Source organism: Scleropages formosus, chromosome 6 (assembly GCF_900964775.1).
Source record: "Scleropages formosus chromosome 6, fSclFor1.1, whole genome shotgun sequence".
In the NCBI taxonomy this organism is placed as follows: Eukaryota; Metazoa; Chordata; class Actinopteri; order Osteoglossiformes; family Osteoglossidae; genus Scleropages; species Scleropages formosus.
In genome coordinates, this window is record NC_041811.1 from 30178796 (window position 1) to 30206169 (window position 27374).

The following is a 27374-nucleotide window of genomic DNA, read 5'->3' on the forward strand; positions in this document are numbered from 1 at the left end:
TTAGAAGGCAGAGGCCATTGGCGAGGCCACAAACAAGCGCTTTGGGAAATGTCATTCCCTGCTTAAAATAAACGGGCAGAGCCTCGGTGCTGCGTGACAGGTGGGCCTCACACAAAGGGAATGAGAACACTGGGACGATGCCAGGACCTGCTGTGATGTCCCCACTCTCCCCAGTTGCCAGACTTGCCTTATGGCTTTTTAAGTATTCTCAACCCAATAGTTCCTCTGTTCTTGACAGGTTTAAAGCCAAACACCTCTTGTTTTATGCTGTTCTCAGGGAGAAGTAAGGCTGCTTTTGACCAAAAAAAAATCACAATTGCAATTTTACCCCTTTGTTACCTTGGGCACAACAGCATGAAAATGACAATGGTGTTCTTGCCTTATTTCTTGATTTAGACCCTTTCTCTAAATAAGCCTTTGAATGTTTTCGCGGTGATACAAAACCCCAAAATGCTGATGGCCGTTGCGTTGTGGACGGGCACAGGTCACAAAGGGTCCTCGGAGGAGGGCTTCAGCAGTGAAGTCCAGGCCCTTGCGGAGCACCTCTACTGGGTCCAACTTCCTTAAGAACTCCTTGTGAGTCTGGCTGGAAGCGCCACAGCTGCTGCCGTCCATCTCGCCCCTCGGGGCTGAAAAAAGACCCTTCCGACGCCCCCCCACCACTGTCACACAGCATGGCCGGGCCCGAGGCACAGACAGCCAAGCGCGTGGGGACTCCTTAGCCGATGGCGACTCAGAAATGAACCCAAGGGACGAGACTGCAGGACACGCTTGAGACATCATTTCTGGGATTGAGAGATGAGGCTGCTACCACACATTCTGCTAGCCCTCGCTTTCCTACCGGCCACTTTACGCCCGATCGCGGGACAACAGAAAGGTCGGTTCCAACCTCCGCATTCATGCAACCGGAAGAAATCCCACGCACCTCTTCACACTGGTTCGCTTTACGCGTTTGCATTCTCTGAACCGAAATCACCTTCCCGCTTTACAGCTCGGGAACTTCTGCTAAGCTCCAGCGTGCTGTCTCACAGCGGCGTGTGGAAATTGCCAGTACAATTCATGTTAATGCCATTTGGCTTCATCGCAGCTACTTTTCTCCTTAATAGCAACTAAGGAGTGTATCATGTCTCCTGTTTAGATTAATACTATGAGCGCCAGATCTTTGGTGTGTGTGGTGCTGCTAAGTCACTGGGGCATGACTAATGGGTTTTGTGCCCGTGCGAAGGTGAAGCGGTGAGAGGTGTGCCCAAGTGACCATGCAACGTACCAGTTGAAAGAATACTTGCTTTTAAAGGGCCTTAATTGGCTGTAAAGACCTTCTTCTCATGACCACACCATGGTGGGAACATGAAAGAACCGGTGCCTAAAAATGACAGTCGGGGTGATGATGAAGCAATGCTGAGTAGCATGTTTACAACCAGGTGTAAACAGTTGTGTCCTAATAGTGCTTTCACTGAACATAGCATCGCCATGCATTTCCAGCAAGCACTAACCTTACATCAGCCATTCTGATTAGTCTATATTTAAAAAATGTAAATATTTCACGCATAAACACACACGTAAACCAACGAGCTGAGTGTTAACACAGTGCTAATGCGACTGAGGGTGCAGCATGTCACGGAAAAAGTTTAATGCGACAAAAGTAGACATGATTTAACCTTCAGTTTGTGTTCCCAAAACCGACCCATACGCACAAATGGGGTTTCTTTCATCTGATGGCCGTACGGCTTTGTGATGTTCTCCAAATTAGGAAATTGAGTGCATAAAATTAATTATAACCAGTTTCTTTGAATTTTGTGTGTTCTGTTGTGTCCCGTCAGATCTGGCAGGGTATATGAAATTAATGGGTGATTGTAAGCAAAGAGCATAAAATGCAAAATTTAGGAGATGACACTCACGAAAGTGGTACCGTTTCAGGTAAATGAGGTACATAGGTCATAAATTCCAAAAAAGTGCTCATGATAACGACAAAGGATAAAGCCGATCAAAAGATACGACACAACATTAGGCGACTGTCTGTTTTAAAACTGCTTCAGCAGTGACAATGGGCTGCGCAATTTTTGTGGAAACCCCAAAAAAGAAAGCTGTGAATGCAGGCCACGATGTAAATATAAATGTAAATGTTCTCAAAATAAAAGAAAGTGACTGACATAAATAAATAAGTACATACATATATGCATGTCTTGTAGGCCTACATGAGCAGGTACAAATCTGAAATGTGTGTGTATGTGTGTGTGGGGAGATAGGGCTCATGTGCCAGATCAGTAGTGTACAGAATACAGAACACTGTAAGGCCACAGGATAATTGATGAGGTTAAAAATGAAATGGAGGAACAATCCGGAAAGCCTGGGAGCACCTTGCTGGGATGACGTTCTGAAAAGGAACGCGAGGCTCACAAATAGCAATCCGCATTCTATTGGCCGCATCATGGATGTTCAACAGGCTTGATGCCTTTGCCAGGAAGAGGCTGCAATTCAATTATTCAGCCACTGCTGTTCAGGCAGCAGCGACATGGGAATGCCCGGAATACAAAGAAGTAAATAGTTTTCATAAGTCAGCAGAGCAAATATTTATTACCACAGTACACAAGTATTTACTCTATACATACTTTATGGACTTTGTTATGGTAACTAGGTCATGTTGTAAATAAAATGGAACTGGCAATGCTGTTTTACATTAGCTGTTATTATTATTACATTTACATTTATTCATTTAGCAGACACTTTTCTCCAAAGCGACGTGCATCTCATAGAAGATACAGTTTGTGCATTGCATTAGGAGAAAGAAAGACTTAGATGCAGATGGATGATTCTTAAGTACAGTTTGTTTGTTTCTTTCCACCATATGAACCAATGTTCATCACACGAGTAGCTGCGTAAAGCTCAGAATATCAAAGATTCCTGATGACCGTCCTACAATTTTTTCCCCTCGGGTACAAATATTTACATTACATTACCACAGTGGCTCTGTAAAGGACTGATCCAAGCATGATCATGAACATGTATTCATATGGGTACGAACATTTACACCTTACATGAATTTAAGAGATGACGGGCGAAGTGAGTCCGGAAGAGATGAGTTTTAAGACTTTTTTTAAATGTAGGTAGAGATTCAGCAGTTCTGAGTGAGAGGGGGAGGTCGCTCCACCACAACGGAGTCAGAACCGAGAACCTCCGTGCTTTACCTTTTGTGCGTGGGACCATTATATGATAGTCTTTAAATGAACATGAGCAAACTGAAAACATGTATTGAGCTGTATGGATGAAAAATGGAGCCGGTTGTAAATCTGAGTTGTCAGCTGCCTCATTTTTCTTTTTTAATGTTTTCCAAATGGGTAAGATAAATAATAGATCAATTCCTTGACAAACCTGTGAAATGATAAGAGAGGTAAAAGAAAATTCTTCTGCTGGAGGTGACTTTGTCTCAAGCTTACCCAGACCCCAGGCAGGAAAGGAAGGTCCAGCAAAAGTGCAAGCTGGGATTTGGAAAAGGGGTTGATGAAGTCCACATATGCTGGATGCGTACTGAATGTTATCTTAGAACCAGATCCCTCTGCACCAGCAATGATACCGCCTTGAAACACATGATAAAATACTTATATGTACAGTATAAAGGTACAAACCTATTACTCTCAATTCTGATCTCCATAGTCATACATTTATATATTGTGATTTTTGTGTTCTGGTCATAAAATACCAGTTTACTAATTTAATCAGTATTGAAATTTACAACTGGAACGTATACATCAGTGTAATATGAATAGGCAGGCAAAAATAGTTACCTCATCACATACTTTATGTGTATGGAGCAAGTAATTGCATTATAGTGTGAATGATCAAAGAGCCCATTTTAGGTTAAATATAGCCTCTTGTGGAGACCAAACATAGAACAAAATTTTTTAAAATGCTAGAGGTCACATTCTTAAGTTGATGAAGTATAAAAGAGGACTTGGAGGACAGATTTGCCTTCTGACTCCAAGTCAGAAGTGGGAGTCATGTCACATTGTAGAACAATTAAATATTACAAATTCCATTCTTCAGCTCCTGCCTCTATGGGGCAACATAGGCGTGTTGCCATGACAAACAAAATGCAGACTTGATAGGTCCTTGCTATTTGAGGAAGTCCAGATAGTGGTATAGCATGTTGATAAAAGGACTCTCCTCCTCAACTGAACCGTGCCTGGCCATTAAAAAGCAAGAATACAGGCAATTCATGAATATTCGTCATACTCCATAAAAATGCACCCTTTATGTCCCAGCTGTATGTCTTCAACTAATTTTTTCGATATAGTAGAGGGACCCGTGCTGATATTTCAATACACTATGATTTGGGCACAGTGTTACACCTTTTGGGTGCAGAAACGGAAGTCACAGCTTTACTGTTAAAGTTTCTCCAGACAATCAGATACGGATGTAGCTTTTGCCACCACGGCAAATCAAAAGATCTCAATATTTTGTCACCGTCACGGTGAAATCGACATCTCCTTGACCTGTGAAAAGGCACTTCTGCTTAACCAGAGAACTGTGACCCCGACCACACAATTTGTGTGAAAGCGCTCACAACAGGCACACATCCCTAGTGCTGTAGCACATGTGTTTTTGAGCTTGAGCTCCTCAGAAGGGACAAGTTGAGGAAAAGGGCACGGCGAGGCAGGAAAGATGAAGTAACCCCTCGGGTCTCGAGTTCATATACTCTATAATGGCTTTGTCTCAAAATGAAAACCCCGCAGAAAGATCCGGATCATTCTGGGAATTTCTTTCCCTTGTACAATATATCCCTGTGACTTCACAAGTAGCCTTTCTTACAAGATCCCTCTTGGATGATTTGGCTGTCTCTTCACCTCTTAAACAATGACGCTGTGAAGACATAGTTTTCTGGCAGTCAGCAAAGGGGTGAGGAGAGCACAGAACATTGGGGATACCTGAAATGCAATGGTCGTAATCCCTATAGCCGAATTTGTTCAGCGAAAACGAGATCTGAATGTAGCCTGCACAGTTTTTCATTTCTAAAAAGCAAAAAAAAGGAAAATAAACATTCATCACTCTGTCAATTCCCTGATGATCTGTATGATGAAGGACTCACAGGAATGCATTTATTTACTATACTGTAGTAGAATGGCTAATGGCTCTCAGTCTATTGTGATCGTTTAAATGTAATCTTGGATGTGTCAGTAATGAGTATGATATTATCGGTTTAATCGGTTTATTAATTTAGTGTATAACCGAGCTTTTACTTGTATTATGCCTGTTATACTATGCTTGGTGCTTTGTGTGACTGAGTGAGAAGAAAACTCTATAAAAATAAATTGAATTGAACAGAAATTAATGTTCCAGCTCCTAGAATCACCACCTTGCTGGAGACAGTGGATGTATTATTGGATCACAACGCCACGTTCATCTGCGAAGTTGATTCTCGCCCTCCTGCTGACATCACATGGACTCGCAATAACGTACAGATCAGGTAAATCTCTCCGTAAGAATGATGCTAAGTACTATGCATTAAGCAAATGAGCCTGGAACTGTAAAATTAAAAAGCTTTTAATCATTTAAATATTTAATATTAAAGAACTGCAAATAATTCAGAATGATTTTGTTTACAAATCACAGAATTTCGGAGTCACTGTATTGGTTCAATATAAAAGATAGGATAGAAGAGAACTTGTCCTGATGAGTTTTTCTACTTGTCATCATGCAGGACTTCTGAAACGCATTACCACACCAGAGAGAACGGCCAGTTGCTGGTCATTGTGAACGTTAGGGACTCGGACAACGGTGAATACTGCTGCACTGCCGATAATGGGATCGGAGAGCCGGCGAAAAGTTGTGGTGCCCTACAGCTGAAGATGAGTATGTACTGAAGATCTGTCAATTGTTATTATCCAACTTTCAATTCCCTCCCAAGACCAGATGACATTTAGGGCTTCTCCCCCGAGTTCAGATGACCTTCAGAGGCCAACCTCAATTCTATCTCAGATTCTGTGCTCCTCTCCCTCGCTCATCAACTTTAAGGGTCTCCTCTTGATTCTAAATGGCACTGTGGCCTACAAATTTCAATGGGCAAATTGCTGGCCTAATTGAATATTTAAACGTTATTTATATAATTAGGTTCGGTCCAGGTGACGGGCCTTGCATTAGTCACCCAACATCCGAATCCTATTAGATTGTAAAGTTCCACATGATAAGCCCTTTTAAATACTGTCTGTTTAGTAATAGTTTATGCAGGAAGACCACTGGTGAATTTTTAAAATTGCAACAGCAGCAACACTGGGTCACAGTGTCATACACAATATGGTAAAAACAAGTAAATTTCAAACTGCAACTGCAAGCATAAATCAAGGGAAGCAAATTACAGTGCTTCTCAAAAATGATCAGCTGCTGTTATCCAAGTCAATTGTCTGAAAAAGTATGAACTCATGAACTCTTTCAGATCGAATTTATCAGACCGAACGAATTCACAACTGAAATCCTCTATATGTAAAAAGAAATATGAGTATAGACCACAACTACAAAATACGCCAAAGGTATTACAAATTTCAAAACAAACAAATAAATAAATACCGACCCAGGACTTTGAAAGATTATGAACGGGAGGAATTTTAATTTCAAATAATATTTGAGCATATTAAAACCCTCCAACTTATAATTATATTAACATTGCAAATGTAACTTTTAACTGGAACTCAATTTTATTTTACAATAGTTACCCAAGAAGTAGTCTGACCTGTCTGCAGGTGAAATTTGAGGTTTTGCATCTTTTTAACTGCAATATAGAGCAGCTGTCAACAAAACGCACATTCCGGATTGAGCGCTTGTGCTGGTTCTCGGTATTTTACAGGGAATTCACTGAAAGTTCAGGAAGAGTTAGGCAGGTGGAATATAGAAACTGTTGTATTTCTCTTCCAGGGCCGCAAATCAAACGACACCCAAGTAACGTAACGTTACTTATTGAATCCAAGGCAGTCTTACCTTGTGTGACGCTGGGAAACCCTAAACCAGATATCTCCTGGATCAAAGATGATGAACTTGTCAAGGTAACTTTAATATGATGGAAGCTGTTGACTATTTAAGGCAGTGGACTACAGACACACTTACACAACCGTTAAACGTCCCTGTAACGCAGCACGATATTAACCTTGAAAATCCATTTCCTGCAGGTCAGTGACCATATAACTATATTGGATTACGGTGCTTTGAAAATCCATAGCATCAAAAAGGAGGATGCAGGACAATATCGGTGCGTGGCAAGGAACAGCTTGGGCACGGCCTACTCAAAGCCCGCTACCATCGAGGTTCAGGGTAAGACCCCCAGGACGGAGTCATCGATACATGAGCACATTTGTCACTTGAGTCAATCTGAGTCTTGCAAATACACTAGTGTGATACTTCTGTGTCACTGTCTGGATTAGCAGTACAAAAATTACACAGTCCCCAAATTAATCTGTTTCAGTTGATAAATGCAAAAGAATTGTCTTGTCTGATTGTGTCTAAAGAAATTTTTTTAAAGCACTTATACCGCACATCACACCATGTCATGTACAAAAACATTTTAGAGTGTTTAAACTGTATCCTTTTTTATCCATCTGAAGTTGAACTTTTACAATTTACAGCAAATTACACAATGCAACAAAAATTTTCTTACGTCATTGCATTTTCCATTCACTTTTGTTAGATTAATCATACTTTTGGCATTAGTTCGTATTATATGTCAGTTTTTAGAAAAATATTCCACATTCTTGAAATTAGGCAATTTTAGCAAAATTTGGCACTGGGTTCTGAGCACCAATCATTCCAGTACCTTTTAGGATCTGATGCGTTCTAGAATGTTTTGGTACTTTCCAGAATATTGTAGTGCCTTCTAGAATCTTCCAGGGGCTGTAAAGTACTAAATTAAAACTGACACTCTAGCAGAACTTCTGGTATTTTTGTAAAAACTCTAACTAACCAGAAATGATGCAAAAAATCAACATAATTAAGAATTTTTTGAAAAATTTTGTTGCGTTGTGTTATCAGAGCATTTTATAAATTTGTCGGGTTCCTTTCAATCCATTTTCTGTCATAGCACCGGCTCGGATTCTGAAAGTCCCGAAAGAGAAAAGGGTCCCGTTTGGGACTGAGGTGACAATGGAATGTAACGCCACAGGCAATCCTGTCCCCACCATTACATGGCTGGAGAATGGAAATGCTGTAAGCCAAGATCTTCGTCTTCACCTTCCTCTTCTGTCTTTAATCTGAGCAGCAGTTTGGCAAAGATCAACAAACAGCGTAGCAATACATGTAATTTAAGCTTCAGCAATTTTGTCGCCAAGCTCTTCACCGAGCACTGTCAGATCAAATTAAATGTCAGAGACAATAGATTTCTCAGAACATTGTGGACATCTGAGCTCTCTATGGAACCTGTGCCACAATCAATTCTAAGGACAGTGCAGCTATTAACGCCATTCCACTTGCGTCAGTAATCTCAGAGTGCTGCTCCTAGATCATACAGAGCAACAACATAATATGTTTGATTTTAGTGTCAAATATTCATTTCTTTTCCAGGAATCTAGCTTTGTGATTGCAAAAAAAAAAAAAAAAAACTTGGGAAACATGAAACAGTAATTAGATTAATATTTTCAAATTTAACTTAAATATTCTAGAGAATAATGGAAATTCTGCCTGAAAATCAATGCATTTCATTTTATTTACTATTTTTCTATATAGCAAGTTTTCCAGTCCCTTTATTAGAACAGTATCATTTAAGCCTCTAAACCATTTATGAGATGTGTCCAGTTATGAGATCATCAAACGATAGGTTATAATTAACCTATGTGAGAATCTGGATAGTCTTTACAGTATTTCATTGCACTGACAGAGTTCTAAAAACAGCCCATTTGACTGAAAAAGCATCCAGCCGAGTAGTTCATTTAAAGGTCAAGTGAAAAAAAACTGTTCAGTTCAAATTTTTCTCCCCCAAAAGCAAGCATTAAGTATTAGTTCATTAACCCAAGGATGAATAAGAAATTAATCAAATTTATCGCTAAGTAATCAGAAATTAATAATCAGAAACCAACTTTTAAGCAGTTTTGAATTTTATTTGTTTTTTTTTTTGTGTTTTTGAAATTTATATACTGACTGCTTTTCTTATTTATGTCAGATATCAGGGGCATCTGTGGAGGACACCATAGTGGGCGAGGTGGTTCTCTCGGTTCTTCGCGTTGTTGTGAACAAGCCGGCACTTTATACCTGTCTGGCCACCAACCGGCCAAGTGGAGGAGCCAACACGATGAAAGCCACCGCTAAGGTCACAGTTTCAGGTACAGGATCCAGCTGGTGCTGCAAAGTACAGAAAGCCACTGTGAACGGTTATTATTCAATATATAAACTGTATCTGTTGAAAAACCACAAGTGCAATGTAGTGTCCATACTGGTTGGTTTCTTTTTTGCACATCACAAGCAATATCTTAAAATCACCTCCTTCCTTTATATCATAAAACACTATCATATAACACTTTCCCATAAGACATAAAGCAAATCATTATGGTAAATGGCCTGAATTAAAGATGTAAAAATGTATGTGAACCCAACACTATCAGCTGAACCGATAATGTTACAGATGTGATCCCTGATTGCTTGTCTTGAATTTGAAAGATGTAAAATATATCTATTTTTTTTTTTTTATTTTTATCAGTAGACTTACCGCCTTCACTTCATCTCCTAGTTACAGCGTTTACTCAAAGTGATGGCATCTCAGAAAGTCTGGGTCTATGGCCTGGGAAGTTCAGTTACAAAAGAAAGGCAGCTGTACTGCCCCACCCAATACCCCATTCCACCCCCCCTCATCCAAGCTTTGTTTATAGCACGGGGGGGGGGGGCTAAATTCGCAGAATGCTGCATTCACACCTGTTCAAGCCAGATGCCTCTGACAGACAGAAGATCTTTGGCCCCACATGATGGTGGCCTCCACAATGCAGACCAGAGCTACTCTCTTGTTGTTCTGTGGATGCTGTAACACCTTTCTCTTCTTCCTGGGTGCTGTTTTACTGGTGGTGGTTGGATCTTGCAACTTCCCCATAGAATGGAGGTAAGTGTGTCTCCCATCTTCTTTAGTCTTGTCTGTGTAGGGGAAAGGGCCAAGGTTCGAGGTTATCTTTGCTTGAATGATCTCTTGCTGGTATGGCCCTGACATCTGGACACAACTAAAAGAAATATGATGGAAGTAAGACATATTCAGCATGTGTCTTTTAGCTTTGTGAACAAAGTGAATTAAATATTGACTTTCAGCTTCACATGAAAACCAGTTTTAAATGCATCATCAGGACAGAGACCAATCATTACCATAGTAAGATACAGTTTCATATGTTTCAGTTTTATATTTCATGTTACATTATGCTTGGGTTTTCTGTGCTATAATTACAATGTAATTTTTTGTTACTTTTGCTGTTTCTTGTATACTTAGTGATTACAGGATGACTTACGTGTTCAGCAGTTTCGGTTACAGGCTTAGTTGGTCTATTTAGTAACAATTGTTAAAAAGGTATGCTGTTGAGTGTACCGTTGAAGGGAATATCTCATATTTGGTATGCTGGGAATGAAATAGTTTAAAATATTTCTAAAATATTTATGTTTGATGCACTACCATTCAGGGATTTCGAGTGTCTTCTTTTACGAAGGTCTGTCTGGTGCCAGGTGTTCAGAGGAGGAATTATACTACGCATCCATCATGCTTCAAACCCACTTTGCCCCATTCACAGGCTATACAAGGGCAACGCTGGCTACTGTGGTACTTACCGAGGGGAGATGTGCCGAGGGGCTCTGCGTGCAGATGCCCTGCTTTTCTTCAACACCTCGCTCGGTGACCCCGAGGACACTCAGGAGCTAATTGTACAGAGTTCCTGGGCAGGACTGGAGAGGGTTAGCACCCTCTGTAGGCAAGCAGCTCGAGCCCTGATCTGCCACCATGCGTTCCAGGACTGCAACCCCTCTGACCTGGGACCAGTACCCAAGCCAGTCTGCAGGTAAACGGGGGGCCTAATGTAGTCTGAAATTCTCTGAAGGCACGCTGAATAGGGCTTAAACGAAAATAATAAAAAAATAAAATAACAGTAGTATGTCATCAACATATCATCAAAGTGCTGCATTACTTAGTACTTAGTACTAAGTACTACGTAAGTACTTACTTACGACTTAGTAGCTGTCCGACCCTATAACCAGTACATGAAAGATGAAGTTGTTGGAACAAAATTTTCTTGATTTTTTTGGATTGAGTAGCCACTTAATTCACTTCACCAGCTGGTTTGCTGTGGTGCTTTAGGCTGCAGTCTAATATAGTGGTTATGACATTTCACAGGCCTGACGGTTTTTGGAACAGCTACTGGAACCCAGTGAAATAATAGAGGATCTCCTCTCACTGACTTTGGGGGCTAGCAGGGTGTATGACCTCAATGTTTAATGTCCCTTCTGACTGCCCGTGCCTGTCAGTCAGTGTAAAAGATGGCATTCATCTGTCTGAAAGGATATCGTTCGCTACGCCAACCATTTAGACGGAATGGCCATGAATTAAATCTAACATTAGGTAAAGGAGAGTAGCATATGACAGCAAGAAGCATGTGATAATTATTATTGCATTTTTTTTAAACAATAGTTCCCAAAGGATGGTGGTAATGGTCGGTGTCCAAACAATCTAAGTGTTACATCGTTTAAAACAATGGTTTATTGTTGCCCACTTGCATGACAGGGAGAGACGTAGGATGGGATTTTTTTTGTTTTGTTTTGCAGAGAACACTGCTTGGCAGTGAGGGACTTTTATTGTGACAAAGAATGGCTGTCCATGGAGGACAGCTCTCACAGAGGGATATATTCATCACGGACTGGGATCACCCTTCCCGACTGCACACACCTACCAAACCAGAAGACAGACGACAGCGCCTGTACCGCCATTTCCTACATTGGTAAGACACACTTTCCATGTGCACCATTGGCTGATGTGCCATGCTCTAGCTTCTCATTGGCTGATGAGAAGTGCGCACGCCCCGGTGTACGATTGGCTGGAGTGAGGGCTGGGGGCGTGTCTACCCCAGTGTATTGCCAGGAGTATTTTTCCAAGGTCATAAGTTTGTCTTTAGCAATAAAATAAACTCCGGAGACTTATTGCGATTTCTGCAACACAAACATCATTTGGACCACGGATTTAGTGCATGAACAAACAACGCGGTTGTTTTCCATCTTAAAAATGCAGTTTCAGAGCCTTCGCAAACAGAAGAGTTTGTATAGGATGACGGCTACATTGACAGAGTTTAGACGTGTCTTGTTTTGGACTAATGGAGAACCATGCCATGGGACATCATTAGTGATGTCGCCCGTAAGAATAAACTGTATAAAGACATGTAACAAACAGTTAGAAATAAGACAAAGTGCAATCAATAGTGAAGGTCATGTCAACAAATCCAGCCATCTATGGACAGAGCAGGCCCACATTTTGATACACACTTTAACATATATTTTTTTACATACATATATTGGTTAAACAATTAAAGCAGAGACATGGGATTAGGCTAAATGAAAGAGTTTCACTTTGATAAACTGATATACTGTGCTGTTAAATCCTGCTTTAGCTGGCAAAGGAGGGACCAAAGACAGAGCTTTGACATGTGACCTGTTCAAAACCCTCTTTGGGACCCCATGGGAGCAGGTGGAGCAGTTATTGCTTTTTTGGCCCTTTTTTGTGCAAAGACCAAGGAGCCCATTGCTCGAGGAACTGGGATCGGGGATGTGTGTTGGTCGGGGGGGGGGGAGTCCAGTGTTTAAAGATTCACAGCTGAGCAAACGTTTTCGGGGGTTTGGTTTTCCGCACTGTCCTTCCTCTTTCCCCTTCCAGTGTTGTCTCAGTCCTTGCAGGCTGTCCAGCCAGGATGAGTGTTTGCTCACACCCTGAGGTCATTAATTTTATTACACGAATGAAGATGTGCTTTTAATAGGTTCAAGTGTATATTTTTCCACGGTGACAGATCATTATTGCAGTGGGAGCCCACTCTGTGAAAAATAAATTATGTGCAATAAATCACTTCTCTCTTTTTCTGTTCTTTTTTAGATATCAAAAAAGATCAAGTTACAAGTAAGAATTTTCTGCTCCTCCAACAATGTGTCCCCTCTGGACAAAGTGTGGAAAAAAGAATATATGAACAAAAACTGTTAATGCTGAAATTAAATGCTGATTATTTTTTCCCAGCAAAATGCTATAATGACAGAGGACAGTTTTACTTGGGAACAGCCAATGTCACAGCATCTGGTGTACCATGTCAGAAATGGAGTCAGCAAGTAAGACTTTATTCCTTATATGCTCTGATTCATGTTTAATTTATTGCCATTATTTCGCTGCTTAACTGACAGCTTTGACCAAATTTATAACTATTTGCACAGCTGGGTGTTTTAAACTGAGCAATTTGGGTTAATTTCTTTTCTCAAGGATAAGAAATGAAGACCGCTTGTGGGATCTGAACAGGAAAATTTCCCATTCAAACTTCTCCACTGTCTGCTTTTTCTTTACAAATAACTGTAGTATACTTGCTTAAGGGTTAGGCAATTTTAGTAAATTTTTGTAAATTATCAGTGACTCAGTTTTTTTATCATTTGTTCAGCAGTTTCCATCTTTTTTTTTTTTGTTTACACATATCTTGGAGGCTGCATCATACATGACACAATCTAATGTAATATAATTCTATAATTATCTGTGAATTTGAGCTGGATGAGACGTTTGCTGGATGAGTGACAAAACCACTTATGATTAGTTCTGCCCCATTCTGGAAATGTTTAGTTTGTCACAGACAGTGAGGGCCTGTCTTCCATCATCTGGCCATCAGTGACGCTACATTGTGCTTTGTGCTACAGTTCACAAACACTGAGTAAAGGATCACTGATTTCACATTGCATTTGCTCTTATCATGTCTGCATACAAACACTTGGGTAATTCGAACGTTACCTGAAAAAGGAAATTTTAGATAGAATGGAAAATCCAGGATTTGTAAAAGAGTGACGGAACAATCTGATCTTACCTGTGAGTAAAGGGTCCTCAACTGTGGAATTCCACTGATAAGTCTAATAAGTCATGAAGATGAAGATGAAGGCTGAATCTTTGCCTTCAGTTTGCTTGCACTGTGATGACTGATGGTCCCTGTCTCCACATCTTTCCCCACAAACACCCGCCAAAGAGTCCCCACACCCACCGGCTCTCCCCCGGGATTATCCCAGAGTTGCGGAATGCAGAGAACTACTGCCGGAACCCGGGAGCGGAGAAGGAGCGACCCTGGTGCTTCACTACCAGTCCACTACTGAGATGGGAATACTGCAACGTTCCCAAGTGTGGAGAGGGTACACAGCTGACCCATAGTACTGATGCACAAACTTTCCTCCTTCAATCCATTTTCAGTAATCCTTCACCCAATTTCATGTCCCAGTGGGTCAGAGCCTATCTCGCCATTCCTGGGGTGTAAGACGAGTAAACTTTGGATGGATACCAACTAATAGAATGGGATTTTTCTTTATATGCTATATGCATGGTGCATGTCATGTTCATTGGGTACAAGCCTAGCTCTGCACCTGGAACTACATGTTTGCATGTAGTAACTGTATTTTTATCCCTTTCTCCTCATAGTGATGGTGCCAGCATCCACCTACCCTCGGCAGCTAACCCCAAACCTCCCTCCATCAGTCTCACCTACCTACTCCATGAGCGTCATAATTTTTGTCATGGCTGGCGTCGCTGCAGCAGCCTTCCTCACCATCCTCGCGCTCATGTGTTGCAAGAGGAAAAAGCTGTGGAAGAGCAGGAAAAGGTTAGTGCAGATGTAGGGAAGCAACCGTTTTTATTCTTGGATCCTTTATAAAAGTATTTCCTTGAACTTTGCATAAGTCATAACTGACTGGATTTTAGTGAATCTCTACATTGTGGCCACAGCCACACTTCCTCACTCTGGGATTACCATGATTTTAATGTTAGTGTGGTGTATTCCAAAGGGTGATGGAGACCCCCGCGCTGACAGCCCTGCCCTCGGAGCTTCTGCTGGACCGCCTGCACCCCAACCCCATGTACCAGCGTCTGCCCTTGCTGCTCAACTCTAAGCTCTTAAGCCTAGAGTATCCTCGCAACAACATTGAGTATGTCAGGGACATTGGAGAGGGTGCCTTCGGTCGTGTCTTCCAAGCCAGGTGAGGGCTGACATCACTTCCAGTCAACACAAAGCTAAAGTGATTAACTAAGCAATACCAGAATTATCATCTTACAAATATTATTAACGTTCTTATGAATCATTTTACCATTTTATAGGGGGCGGCTGGTAGCATGGTGGTTAGAGCTGTTGTCTTTGGCCCCAAAAGTTGCAGTTTCAATCCCACCTCTAGCTGTAGTACCCTTGAGCAAGGTACTTACCCTAAATTTCTCCGGTAAATTTACCCAGCTGTTTAAACTGGCAATTAATTGTAGGTAAATGTAAATGTTGGTAGCTTAGCGCAGGAAGTCAATTTGGAGCAAAGTGTGAGCAACGGGAATAAATGTCATTGGGGGAACTGCTGTTCCATCACCTCCATGTTGAAGTATTTGCTAAATGGAAAAAAATAAAAAAAAAACTTTATCCACGTGGACAATACAGGGTTATCAATTTCAAACTTTGTTATATTGCTGAATTTTAAATACCTTGTGAAATGAAGTATGTTGAAGAGAGGTTCAAAATTGGTTAGAAGCTCAGGGCTTTAACCACCACAGGACCTGCCAGCCCTGTTTCTGAAGCCAGTTGCCCCTTAATCACAGCGTTAACTCAGAAACTGAGAGGCTGGATTTGCACGCTTGACAGGTGCTTGGGGGTGTACAGAAGGAGAGCGCTGACGCCTCACAGAGCTGGCTACTTAACCTCACTCAGGACTGCATGCAACAGCTCATGCAAGACACGTCATCCCGGGCCTTGCTCCGATGACAGCCGTTTATTTTCTGACCCAATAGAGTCTGCAGAAAGAAATAGGAACGGAAGCACACCTCTTAAGAGGGGTCATTCATTCCCCAAGTTCGAGAAAAGTGTGTTGCTGAAGGATCATTTATTTTGCTAACCTGAAAAAAGTACTACAGTGACTCAGATAGACTTTACAACTTCCGGGAACTGTAATTATGCATGTAAATGGTCCGAGATATGACTTTTTTAAAATGCAAATCAGGCCAAATCTACACATTTTTTCTTTTTAAATGTTGTACTTGTTTCATGAGTTGCCCTTGAAAGAAAGAATTGAAGAACAGTTCTTCCACGTGCACTATTGCGGTAACTGATGCTTTTGTGCGTTGACTCCTTATGCTATGTTTATAGATGGGATTATGTTTATACACAGCGTATATTAACCTACTTATACAGCAGGGTAATTCAGAGCAAAGACTTTGCTCAAGGGTGCTGTGGGAGGGAAGGATTCGAACCCAGGTCTTTTAGATGCAAGGTAACACCTCTAACCACCATGCTAATAGCTGCTTAAACGTAAATTGCTCTTACATTAAGGTATCATTCCTTTTCTATTTGTTTTTCATCATATTTTTAGCGCTGACATCAGGTTTTCCTCATGATGCTAATGCAATCTGCTCATATATACTGATTTATTGATGGTATTTGGCTTTGACTGGTTATGGACCAAAATACCGTACACCCCATGATTTTACTGACTGAAGATGATAGAAGGCTGTTTTTAGCGCTATTGACTGGGTGATAAAGAAGAGCATCTATATATTCCTCACTGTGTCACACACCCAGATTGGAAGGGTTGTTCTCATTCTCGTGCGTTATATGGAGACCCCTGGGAAGAACATTGAGCGATATATAAGCTTCGTACCATGTCCCAAAATAGCGGGAGGAATCTCAATATCAATGCGGATCCAATGGCTTTCGGGGTGAAACTTCCCCGCGGACACGGCTGGGTACATCACAACCGGTGTGGGAACTATTTTTAGCCGCGGTGAGAAATGTTTACTTTCTCCAGGAGCTTCAACGACAGGAAGTGAGCAGCATCGGAATGCCAAGTCCTTCCTGAATGGCTGCCATTTTGGCTCAGCTGTGCGTCTAGTGAACTGGCTTCTAATTTAGCTCGGCGTACTCTCCGTGTGCGCAGCAGGAGACATTTATTTAACAGGCTGAAGTGTGCGATCCACATGGGACCCAGGAGGATTGGACCTGAAGTCAGAGTCAGAGAGATACACAGAAAAGTCTTTAAAATGGCAGAACTGAAATTCTAGCGCTTTTACACTCAAGGACTGCATACTACATTTACATTTCTTCATTTAGCGTTTACATTTATTTGCTTAGAATTTACATTTATTAATTTTGAATTTACATTTACATTTATTCAGCAGTCGCTTTCCTCCAAAGCGACTTCCATTGAACTATATCTAGTGTTACCAGCCCACACACCTTATTCACCGCGGTGACTTACACTACTAGATACCCTACTTACGCTGGGTCACTCATCCATACATCAATGGAATACACACACTCTCTCTGTCACTCACACACTGTGGGTGAACCTGAACAGCATGTCTTTGGAGTGTGGGAGGAAACCAGAGCACCCAGAGGAAACCCACGCAGACAAGGGGAGAACATGCTAATTTATGAGAGAAACAGCCACTGCAACCTTATGCTATCAGTATACCATAAAGGTTTGAAATGTCAAAGTTATTTAAATAGTGCTACTATTAAAGTTATCTGTTGCCATAGCAGAAGTAGGAAAGACCAAAGTGTGAATGTTTTTTTATCAAGGTAGGAACTAGTGATCTCATTAAAAAAACATCCTATTCTAACCAGAAATGGTTATGTATTTATATGACTAAGGTGATGAAATAATATCGGCATTTACCGCAAGGAGCTCTTTAACAACAGCTGGTTTTTCCCTGGAAATCTCCAAATTGCACAAGTTACTTGAATTAGGACAAAAAAATGTGTCTGTCCATAAGCTTTTACCACTTCCTACAGGTCACTCTAATCCTCCAAGTTCTATAAATTGACAATTTTGTTTGCACAAATATTAGACAAGGCAGCAATGGTGATGTGTGAATGTCTTGATCAACTCAAGCCGGGGTGAACTGGCTGCTCTGTTTGCAAATACAAAAAAAAAAAAAAGTGAAAATTAACAGGTTTTCGAGTGAACTGATGGCCTCTTAAAATGCGTATTAACCATTTCACCAAAATGATGCATCTTCAAACAACTCAAGCAAATAATAATCCGTAAAAACCTTACACGTCTAATATGTTGTGGATGTGGCAAGATAACGTGAATGAATAACTCAGTACTTAACCAAATTAAATCTCAAGAATACTGAGCATTTTTAGAACATTCCCAACATTCCAGGAAGGAGCTGTTTTAGAGATTCCCACCACCTGTAACCCACATACCTGTGTGTTGGTCAGGGCCCCAGGGTTGCTGCCCATGGAGCCTTTCACAATGGTGGCTGTGAAGATGCTGAAGGAGGAGGCTTCAGCAGACATGCAGAATGACTTCCAGAGGGAGGCGGCACTCATGGCGGAATTTGATCACCCCAATATTGTCAAGCTGCTAGGTACAAGCTCAGAACTGCAGACATAAACACACACACACACACACACACACACAAGCACGCACGCATGCTTCATACATATGTGACGAAAATTTTGCTTATGCACAGCAGTGCTCTCAAATCACCGAATAATTGTTTTCCACTGTGTCTGTTCCTGCCCAGGGGTTTGTGCTGTGGGTAAACCAATGTGCCTGATGTTTGAGTACATGGCTCACGGCGACCTGAACGAGTTCTTACGGCGGCGCTCGCCAAATCTGCAGGCCAGCCTAAGCCGGACCAGCCTCTCAGGCCGTAGCTTCTCCTCCGAGCTCGAAGCGAGCCCTCTCACGTGCTTGGAACAGCTCTACATCTCCAAGCAGGTGGCGGCCGGCATGGCCTACCTCTCCGAGCGCAAGTTCGTCCATCGCGACCTGGCCACTCGCAATTGTCTCGTGGGTGGCGACCTGGTGGTGAAGATCGCGGACTTTGGCCTGTCACGCAACATCTACTCGGCTGACTACTACAAAGCCAATGAGAACGACGCCATCCCCATTCGCTGGATGCCGCCCGAGTCCATCTTCTACAACCGTTACACCACCGAATCGGATGTGTGGGCCTACGGGGTGGTACTGTGGGAGATATTCTCCCACGGCATGCAGCCGTACTACGGCATGGCCCACGAGGAGGTCATCTACTACGTGCGAGATGGGAACATCTTGTCCTGTCCGGAAGGCTGCCCGCTGGAACTGTACAACCTCATGCGGCTGTGCTGGAGTGGCCACCCCACTGACAGGCCCAGCTTTGTCAGTATCCACCGTATCCTGGAGCGAATGCATAGCCAGATGCTGCATGCCAGCCTGCCATGACCGCTAACCTTTCTGATCCTCATCATCTTTCTCCAGAATCAGAGCTTCCATTGACCCTGACTTGGGCTTAAAGAGGTCAGGCAGTAAAAGTGTAATTTTTGTGACAGGATGTACCTGTTCTGTTTGATCATGGAAGATGCTGCAGCCTGTCAAGAATTTGGCCACAACAAAGGTGTAAAATTACGGTAGGATGATAGACCCAGACATGGCCACATCGGGCGCCTTGTTAAGAGGACGGTCCTGAATTCACTCCTTCCCTCCTCTGTCCCAGCGCGTCATTCGGTCCCCGCACTTCCGGTCCTTGACGGAATGATCGGTGCAGTTGTGGCAACTCGCATTTCGGCATAAGACCTGATGTGCCTGAACGTTAGAAACACAATGCATGAATTGTTCCTATGTGCGTTCTACACTTCTGTATTTCAACACTGTTCATACTTTGAAAGCTCAAAATTTTTATGAAAGGCGTTCAGTTAGAATATATCTAGAATTGTGAACCAAACTGAATTTTTAGTTTTATATATGTTAATATGCCAGGCTACCCAGAAATTATATGTTGAAGACAGAAGCAGTTAAATGGTTTTTTTGTCTTTTTTTTTTTTCTTATAAATCAGTGTAGACTCATTGCTTAAGGTTCCCACTGTTAAGCCTGGTTGTTTGGGGGAACACTCAAGAGTTGTACAGTTAGACAGCTTTTTTAGGTGTAAGATTTACATTTGCTGCTACAGTGGTGGTTGCATTCAAATCATTAGTCTGTCGAGTACATTTTGTTAGCTCCTATAATATTCTGCAGATATCCTGAGTTATCCAAAGCCGGCTTTGAAATGCATCTGTTGGGACAGGTAATCAAAATATACTTCAAATCATTATGGGATGTCTGGGACATAGTAACATATCGGACAAACTGTCGTGATCTATTTGGACTATTGTCTATTCCATAGTGGCACATAATCACTTTAATATTTTTGTATTTTGTGTTTTAAAGTTGAATTTTTAAAGTTGCTATTCCATTCTTGCCATTCACACAGTATTCATCCTTTTTTACCAATAATACAAAATAGATGAATAAAAATATAAATGTTTTTAGTATATACAAATAACTACTGGAAGTTGAGTTTTCTTTAAAGAACGATGGTGTCATTTTCACTAGGATAAAGAATACATGGTTGTCTGTAACAGGTACATTTCAATTTCTGTAAAATTACTTTGTTTTACACATTCTGGAGTACAGCATTTCTCTGATACAATAGCCATCCATATATATCAGCACAATTCAAAACTTTTGTACTCTAATTTTTGTCATGATTTTTTTTATGAAAGCAGAAGGAGGCTTAGCTTGTAATTTGTCAACACAATGAACTGTCCCTTGTTTTATGAGTAATATCTGAAAATGAAATGATTGCCTTTGAATACCTTGGTTTATCAGTTATGGTTTCTGATCATTTCTATGGGGCAGGTTCTGTAATGCAAAATTTTCCGCCGTAGACTTTGCGTTTCACTAGATGTTTACCTTGCTCTGCACCGAGAACCCAGCGAGCACATCACACTCTCCATAAACTCTCAATGCGCGTGTAGCTCTTGCAGCTGATAAGGTCGACATTTTCAAGGGAATCTGCTCTGATGAGATTGATTTGATAGGACTTCACTTGACCTCCTCTCATTTACGGCTGTGCGCACGTTTATGGAAAAAGCAACGCCTTGCACACAGAATAGCATACAGTTTCTGAGCAAATTTTACTTTATATCGTCACTCAAACATTTTTGAGAGTGCCTGGATTTCACACCAGTGCTGATTTTACGTGTAATTTTTATTTTTTTTTTTTAATATGACTTCAGTAATTGAGTGATCACGGTACCTTAGCAGTGTCTGTATGTATCATGTTATGATGATTTTTCTTAAAGATTGAGATTATTTACACATTACCATGTACCCATGTGATTTATTGCATTCTTCTTCAAAGTGCAAACTAATATGTAAGACAGGTGGCGCTGTTTCACCAGTTATAATTCAATAAAAAACCTTTCTAGAATGGATGCTTTGTGGTTCTTTCAGGATAAACTTGAGGATAAGTCCTTAAATTTGACTGAAGTCCTTTGATGTTCTCTAATGACATATGATTTGGCTCCACGCTCATATTCTCTCCAACGTTTAAGCGATTTTTTTCCGAGAGCAGTACGTAGAAGATAACGCTTGAACGTTCCATTGGGCTTCTGCACTTGAGTTTACCGTCACGTCCCCGGGCCGTGTTGGGAAACAGCTCTCGAGTTCGGGCTCCCTCCTCACACAGCTGTTTCAATAGCCTCCGCCAGGGGCCAGCTGTCTCTCGTTGTCTGACACGTGACGCCGTCCCCTCCGTAAGTTTCTGCAGAAAAGACGGGGTAAAACGGGAAAAGGAAAAAACAGGCGCCTGCATGACATTCCAGCGGGACGAGTCACAGCTGCAAGGTAACGGGCGTCTTTGGGTCCAAAAACAAATGTAAGAAACCCAGAACGTGGGCCCAGAGCGGGGTGGGTTGAATGAAACGGAGAGCTGTGTTGTGCAAGGCGGTCGAGGGTTCAGGGAAGGGGGGTGAAACGAGGTCTGGATGATCTCAGCGGACCTTCAACTTACGGCGACCCCCACAACTGCCCTGCTGGCGGGAAGTTAATGAGTCGCAATCCTGCGGAATCCAGGTGGAGATGGAGGGAGCCGACAAATTGGTTGTACCAGGGTGCTGCACCCTTGCTCCCCTGTGCCTGTGCAGGCACGCACACACACACACACACACACACACACACACACACACACACACACACACACACACACACACACACTCATGGAGTACGGGAACATCAGCCTGCTGCAGTAAGTCATCATGCAACATCGTGAGGTCTCCTTTCACCATCCAGCACCCACCCCGGGTTCAAATTAACAGCAAACAGGAAACGCGACAGGCCCTGGGTTGTGTGTAAACTGTTTAGAGACCCGTCGCCGTTCTTGGCCCTCCGCTTCCCTCCTCTCGCTCGCTCAGGCAGACGCACTCCTGCGCTCCACTGTTTACAGCTCCCACTCGCAGCCCTGTAAGTGGCCGCTATCTGGCAGCGCCCGTGTTCCCAGTACCAGGAGCTTTCAGAGCAAACATGCTGACGGAAAGGGGAGGTCTGGGACGTGTCGGCAATGGGAGGCCGCTCCGCAACACACGCCATCTCTTGTGGAGCTGAGCTTAGTCTCCGACATCCTCAGCAGCTATGCTAGACAGCTGAGGTCAAACACAGTCTGAGCTGGAGGGGCTCATTGTTCTGACTATAAAGCGAGTTTAATCGTCCATTTTTATTAAGTACTTGTCCTGATCATGGTTGCGGGGGGTCTGAGGTCTATCTTGGAATCACTGGACACAAAGCTGGGGTTGGGGGGGTACATGCTGGACAGGATGCCAGTCCATCGCAGGGTAATCACAGGCACAGTGGGCTATTTAGCATCATCAATCCACCTGAACAGCATGTCTTTGGACTGTGGGAGGAAACCTGAGCACCTGGAGGAAACCCACGTAAAAATGGGGAGAACATCCAAACTCCGCACAGATTGAACTGGATTCTAACCTATGCCCAGGAGCTGTGAGGCGGGAGCACTACCCACCGTGCCGCCCTGGTTTAAAGATATTCATTATAATTGACACTTCAAATTGTCACCCAAAATGATCTCTTAGTGAAAGTCTGCATTCACACTGCCCGGGCCAGTTGGCACCGCCGCTGCATCCCAGGCTAAAGAGAATGCGAGGGGGGCTTGTTGGGTGCCTCCCACAGGACGGCCAGAGGAGGACATACTTCATCTCATCTCATCTCCTTCCCTTCTCACAATCTTAGCTGAACCGGAACGCTTGGTGTCAAGCATTCAGGAGGAAGTGGTTGTCTCAGCAGTCCAACCACAAAAGTTAGATCTCGCTTTGAAATTTCACCTCGTAAATGTCGCTGCTGAACACAGGAAATGGTGAACAAACAAATTATAAATAGGCCAGAGAAGGTGCATTGCTAATGAGAATTGGGCTCGGGTTTGACAGCTGCCCGTCAGGCCCCAAGCAGGACGATGGCTCAGCACCATGGCGCGCAGATCTGATGTAACGAAGGTCCCAGCTGCTACGGGTTAGGAATTTAGCCAGGCCTCGGCTCTGAACTGTAGCCCGATTGTCTTTGCGAGTCGCATTCGTGGTATTCCTGTCATACCAGGCATTTTGTGACCGCTTCCAGGATATAAAACACATTTTGCATGGTGAGCCCCCCACCCCCAGCACCAAACAAAGTACTCTGTGGCCTCCTGGGTAGTGCTAGAGCAGGGCGAGCAAGAGTGATCAGCTTCGCTCGTGAACAATGTGACATCCCCTTCAGTCAGCACTGGGCGGCGCCCGCTTGTGGGCACTTCCTGTCTTGTCGTGGGGATGTACCACCAGCCACACGGAGGAAGGATCTGCCCGTCAATCTGTCAGTCACGGGGCCGGACACATCCTTCACATTTTCCGAACAACAAGCCGCTTCAGACTTCCAGAGCCTACGGCTGGCCGTCTAGCGCGCCACTAGGTCACTACAGCAACCAAGACACGGGCGTTGCATTTACAGGACACTGTACACAGAAATGCATTTCATTGGGCAGGGGTGCATTTGTGGGAGATAACAGCTGACAAACAAGCTTCTTCATCAAAAACATTTGGTCACTGATATGTCACATTTGTTTTTGAGCATGTCGGACGGGGTGTGAAGATTTGACAGATAATCATGCTTTACGTTAACTGTTTTTATCAACACCTTGACAGGAATGGAGATTAGTCAGAACAGTAGGGTGTCCTTCAGAGTGGTATTTGTAGAGGCAAGATTGTGAGGGGCAGCTGGTAGTGTAGCGGTAAGAGCTGCTGCTTTTGGACCCAGTGGTTGCAGGTTCGAATGCCTCTTCCAGCTGTAGTGCCTCGGAGCACGGTGCTTACCTTAAATAGCTCCAGTAAAATTATCCAGCTGTATAAATGGGTAAATAACTGTATGTAGGTTAACAGTGTAAGTCACTTCGGAGAAAAGCATCAGCTAAATGAATAGATGAGTGTGGGCTTATACAATATATATAAATACACAGTACTATATATACACTGTATAGTAAACCGGAAGATGTTCAGCTTGGAAAATCACTGCAGACACACAATACAACTGTCAGAACTGCTTTGTTTATTTGGTACTGTTCATTTTAAAGTAGACTTTGACAAATCATTTCAGGCAACTTTATTAAAGGTCTTGACTGAGTGGACCTCTGGAGGACGCCAGACATCTGTCCACCTTTCGGGCCATTTTGCAAAACAATTTAAATTTTTAAATAAGAATCTAATCTGTAATCTCTGTGAAGTGAACTTAAATACAGCTTTGAAGCATTTTAAATGTATTTCTTTAATCTACATTTGGCCTGAGAATAAATGCAACCGCACGGCAAAAACGAGTGAGAAGAGAAACTATTTATAGCAGAAATTCACCCAGCAGTGTGAAACCACACACACTGCAATTTGTTGGTAACCTAGACAAACAACATCAGGCAAGAATGACCTTTTTTAATTGCTTACAAAATGTTTCTGGTTCATTTCATCTTAGTGTTGAGCAAGCAACTATGAGACGACTAACACCTGCTTTAATAAATCAGTCTTGGTCAATAACAAACTGCAGTGGTTTTAAACCGCTGTTGGACCAGGGCCATAGTATGTGGAATGAAAACAGAACAATACACACAGTAGTTCTGTTTGAGAATTCGACTTTTTAAACTGTCCCTTTTTGATTAAGTAACAACTTTGAATATATATTTTATATATACATACATACATACACGGATATAGAAAGTACAGATCAACACAGATACTTACTTTGTTTTGAGCCTAACCTCAAATTACACAGACATTTAAATTCATTTAATTTTTTGAAATGGAAAGAAATATATACTTTAAAGGCAGTTATGGAAATGTACTTAAAAAGTAACAAGGAATCGGCCCTATCGAGACAGGGAGCATCTCCTCCCCATGCATGCAGATGGGAAGAGCACAAAGGCTTATTTAAGGATCTGCGTTCCTACCACAGCCTGGTCTTATTAACTCTACCTTATTAACAAAGTAATGTGAAGAGTTACGGTTATGTAATGTAATTGATGAGAGTTGAACAGCTGGGGCCGTAGCTCCACCACCCATCTCAGCGGTCCAGTAAATTGGCAAAGGAGAAAAATGTCATCAACCGCAAAGGGCTTAGAAAGACCCTCCCTGGGAGGGAAAAATACAGAACATTAGTTTGCATTAGGATTAAAACAGCTGCTTAGTGTGATTTCAGTCTGAATGAAGAAAAAAAATTAATACTCTCTTCTGGTAGTCATAGATCCATGACACCGCTTGTGGGGGGGGGGGTGCGCTTTGCGGTAGATGGAAACGGCTCCTTAAACATGGTAAACCCTAGTGGTGAGACGGCACAACACAGAAAACCTAGCGAGGGGAAGGGAAAGTCAGCTTTGGACGGCATACTGGCATCCTTCATGTCTTCCATTAGTCCTTAAATAGTTCATAGAATGTCAGTTTGAAGCCGATATTACCTTGAAAATGAAACAAAAGCCCGACGACAAAACTTTAAAAACCCTAAAAGCATGACAATGCTGTCCTTGCTGGCAAAATGCCCCTTTTTAGCTTCCAGTAGAGCAGGAACGCATCTCTTTCATACCATCCCAGTATTTGCGCTCTTTTTTTCCTTCCATTCTTTCTTTCCCTCCTGCTCCTCCCACGACGCAGGTCCTACGCGGTCAAGGAGGAAGAGGTCACACCACAGAGTGGTCGTTGTTGTGTGGTCCGGTCAGGACAGTGTGGTTGATAGAGGAAGCGGAGCGGTCCGAGCCCTCCACCGTCCCGTTAACGTTCTCCTGCCGCTGGCAGCATAGGATTTGCCTGAAGGTGGCACTCATTTCCTTGTCCCGGTACGAGTAGATGATGGGGTTCATGGCCGAGTTGAACTCTGCCAGGAGAAGGAAGAACTTCTCAAAGTCCAGCACGTTGCACTTGCTGCAGAAGACATCCAGCAGCAGCAGAACCAGGCCTGGAGTCCAGCAAATGATGAAGGCACCTGGTGCAGAAAAGGGGGGGGGGGAAACATCACTATAGAGGAAGAAGTCAATTATTTATGAAACACTAGATTTTGGTCTGCCTGTCCACTTGTTCTTTTCTTTTTTTAACAAAAAAGTACAGAAAGGCCGGGATTGTGATGGTGACTGGCGAACCGCGAAGACGACCATTTCAAGTCGATCACGCTACCTGCAACATTACATTAAAACATCCTGCCATACAAATAAGCAAAACTAAGTCTTTAAAAGAAAAATCCAGGATTTACTTGCAGAGAAGGTCTAAAGCGATCTTTTCATTTCATGTTTAATTCTTCCGTGTGAGGAAACAGGGTTGGGGGGGGGGGGGGGGGGTGTTTTGGCTACAAGTGTCCTTTGAGCAGGAGACGTGTGAAGACCCTGCCCTCTCCCAGCTGACACCCCTGCCTTGGCCTTCGCTGTGTTGACTTCATGGTCCAGCTATGGAAAGATTCCCTGAAGTCAGAAAAACCTTAACTGGCCTCATCCAGACAAGCTTCTCAGGGTGCTTTGCAGTTTTCCCAACAAGAACAAGGGAAAAAATGTTTATTTGTAGCAGAGTTTCATTCACGTAGGGCATCTACACATCTTACAAAAGCAAGTTTAATTTCCTCTGTGAATCTCCGAGCTCAAGGAAACTGTTTGCTTTGCTACAGACCTTGATGCCTTCATTCCCTTGAGCATCTTCTGTCCATAGATAAATACATAACAGAAAGGACGGCTCTCCATTTATTGATCTTGCTGACATTGCTGCGGGTTCCAGAATTAAGCACTAGGCTCCGGGAGTGAAAATTTGCTCTGCACGCGCTCCATGAGAACTGGACACCCGGCTAATTTGGACCAGAAGGCGGTGAAATTAACACAGAGCACACTCAC

The 27374-nt window shown here is 42.7% G+C and overlaps 2 protein-coding genes across 4 annotated transcripts in view; one reads left to right on the top strand and one right to left on the bottom strand.

Annotated features, from left to right (window-relative positions):
• The first annotated feature begins 696 nt into the window (after positions 1 to 696).
• musk (muscle, skeletal, receptor tyrosine kinase) lies at positions 697 to 20330 on the top strand. 2 transcript variants are annotated; one of them, XM_018751038.2, is made up of 17 exons: positions 697 to 877; positions 5335 to 5461; positions 5696 to 5847; positions 6904 to 7031; positions 7155 to 7296; positions 8060 to 8184; positions 9134 to 9293; positions 10054 to 10060; positions 10731 to 10994; positions 11755 to 11927; positions 13067 to 13090; positions 13205 to 13293; positions 14184 to 14361; positions 14627 to 14807; positions 14989 to 15180; positions 18402 to 18550; positions 18710 to 20330. In XM_018751038.2, exons 1-17 carry the CDS (start codon positions 799 to 801, stop codon positions 19390 to 19392), a joined length of 2853 nt encoding a protein of 950 aa, XP_018606554.1. In that variant the 5' UTR covers positions 697 to 798; the 3' UTR covers positions 19393 to 20330. The 2 variants fall into 2 exon arrangements, with proteins under 2 accessions (XP_018606554.1, XP_018606563.1); XM_018751047.2 differs by having other exon boundaries at positions 14184 to 14343.
• A 4212-nt stretch (positions 20331 to 24542) lies between these two features.
• lpar1 (lysophosphatidic acid receptor 1) overlaps positions 24543 to 27374 on the bottom strand; it is a 29296-nt gene continuing 26464 nt past the window's right edge. For both annotated transcript variants that reach the window (XM_018755637.2, XM_018755628.2), the window contains one exon: positions 24543 to 26485. In XM_018755637.2, coding sequence (XP_018611153.1) covers positions 26184 to 26485 — 302 coding nt within the window. In that variant the 3' untranslated portion in view covers positions 24543 to 26183. The remainder of the gene's footprint in view (positions 26486 to 27374) is intronic.

What these genes read in the sequence shown, in the direction of transcription:
- musk (XM_018751038.2), top strand. Translation starts at nt 799, where the DNA reads ATGAGGCTGCTACCACACATTCTGCTAGCCCTCGCTTTCCTACCGGCC. An exon ending in AAGATGATGAACTTGTCAAG is followed by an intron (nt 7,032 to 7,154) that starts GTAACTTTAATA and finishes CATTTCCTGCAG; the next exon opens with GTCAGTGACCATATAACTAT. An exon ending in GGGTACACAGCTGACCCATA is followed by an intron (nt 14,362 to 14,626) that starts GTACTGATGCAC and finishes TTCTCCTCATAG; the next exon opens with TGATGGTGCCAGCATCCACC.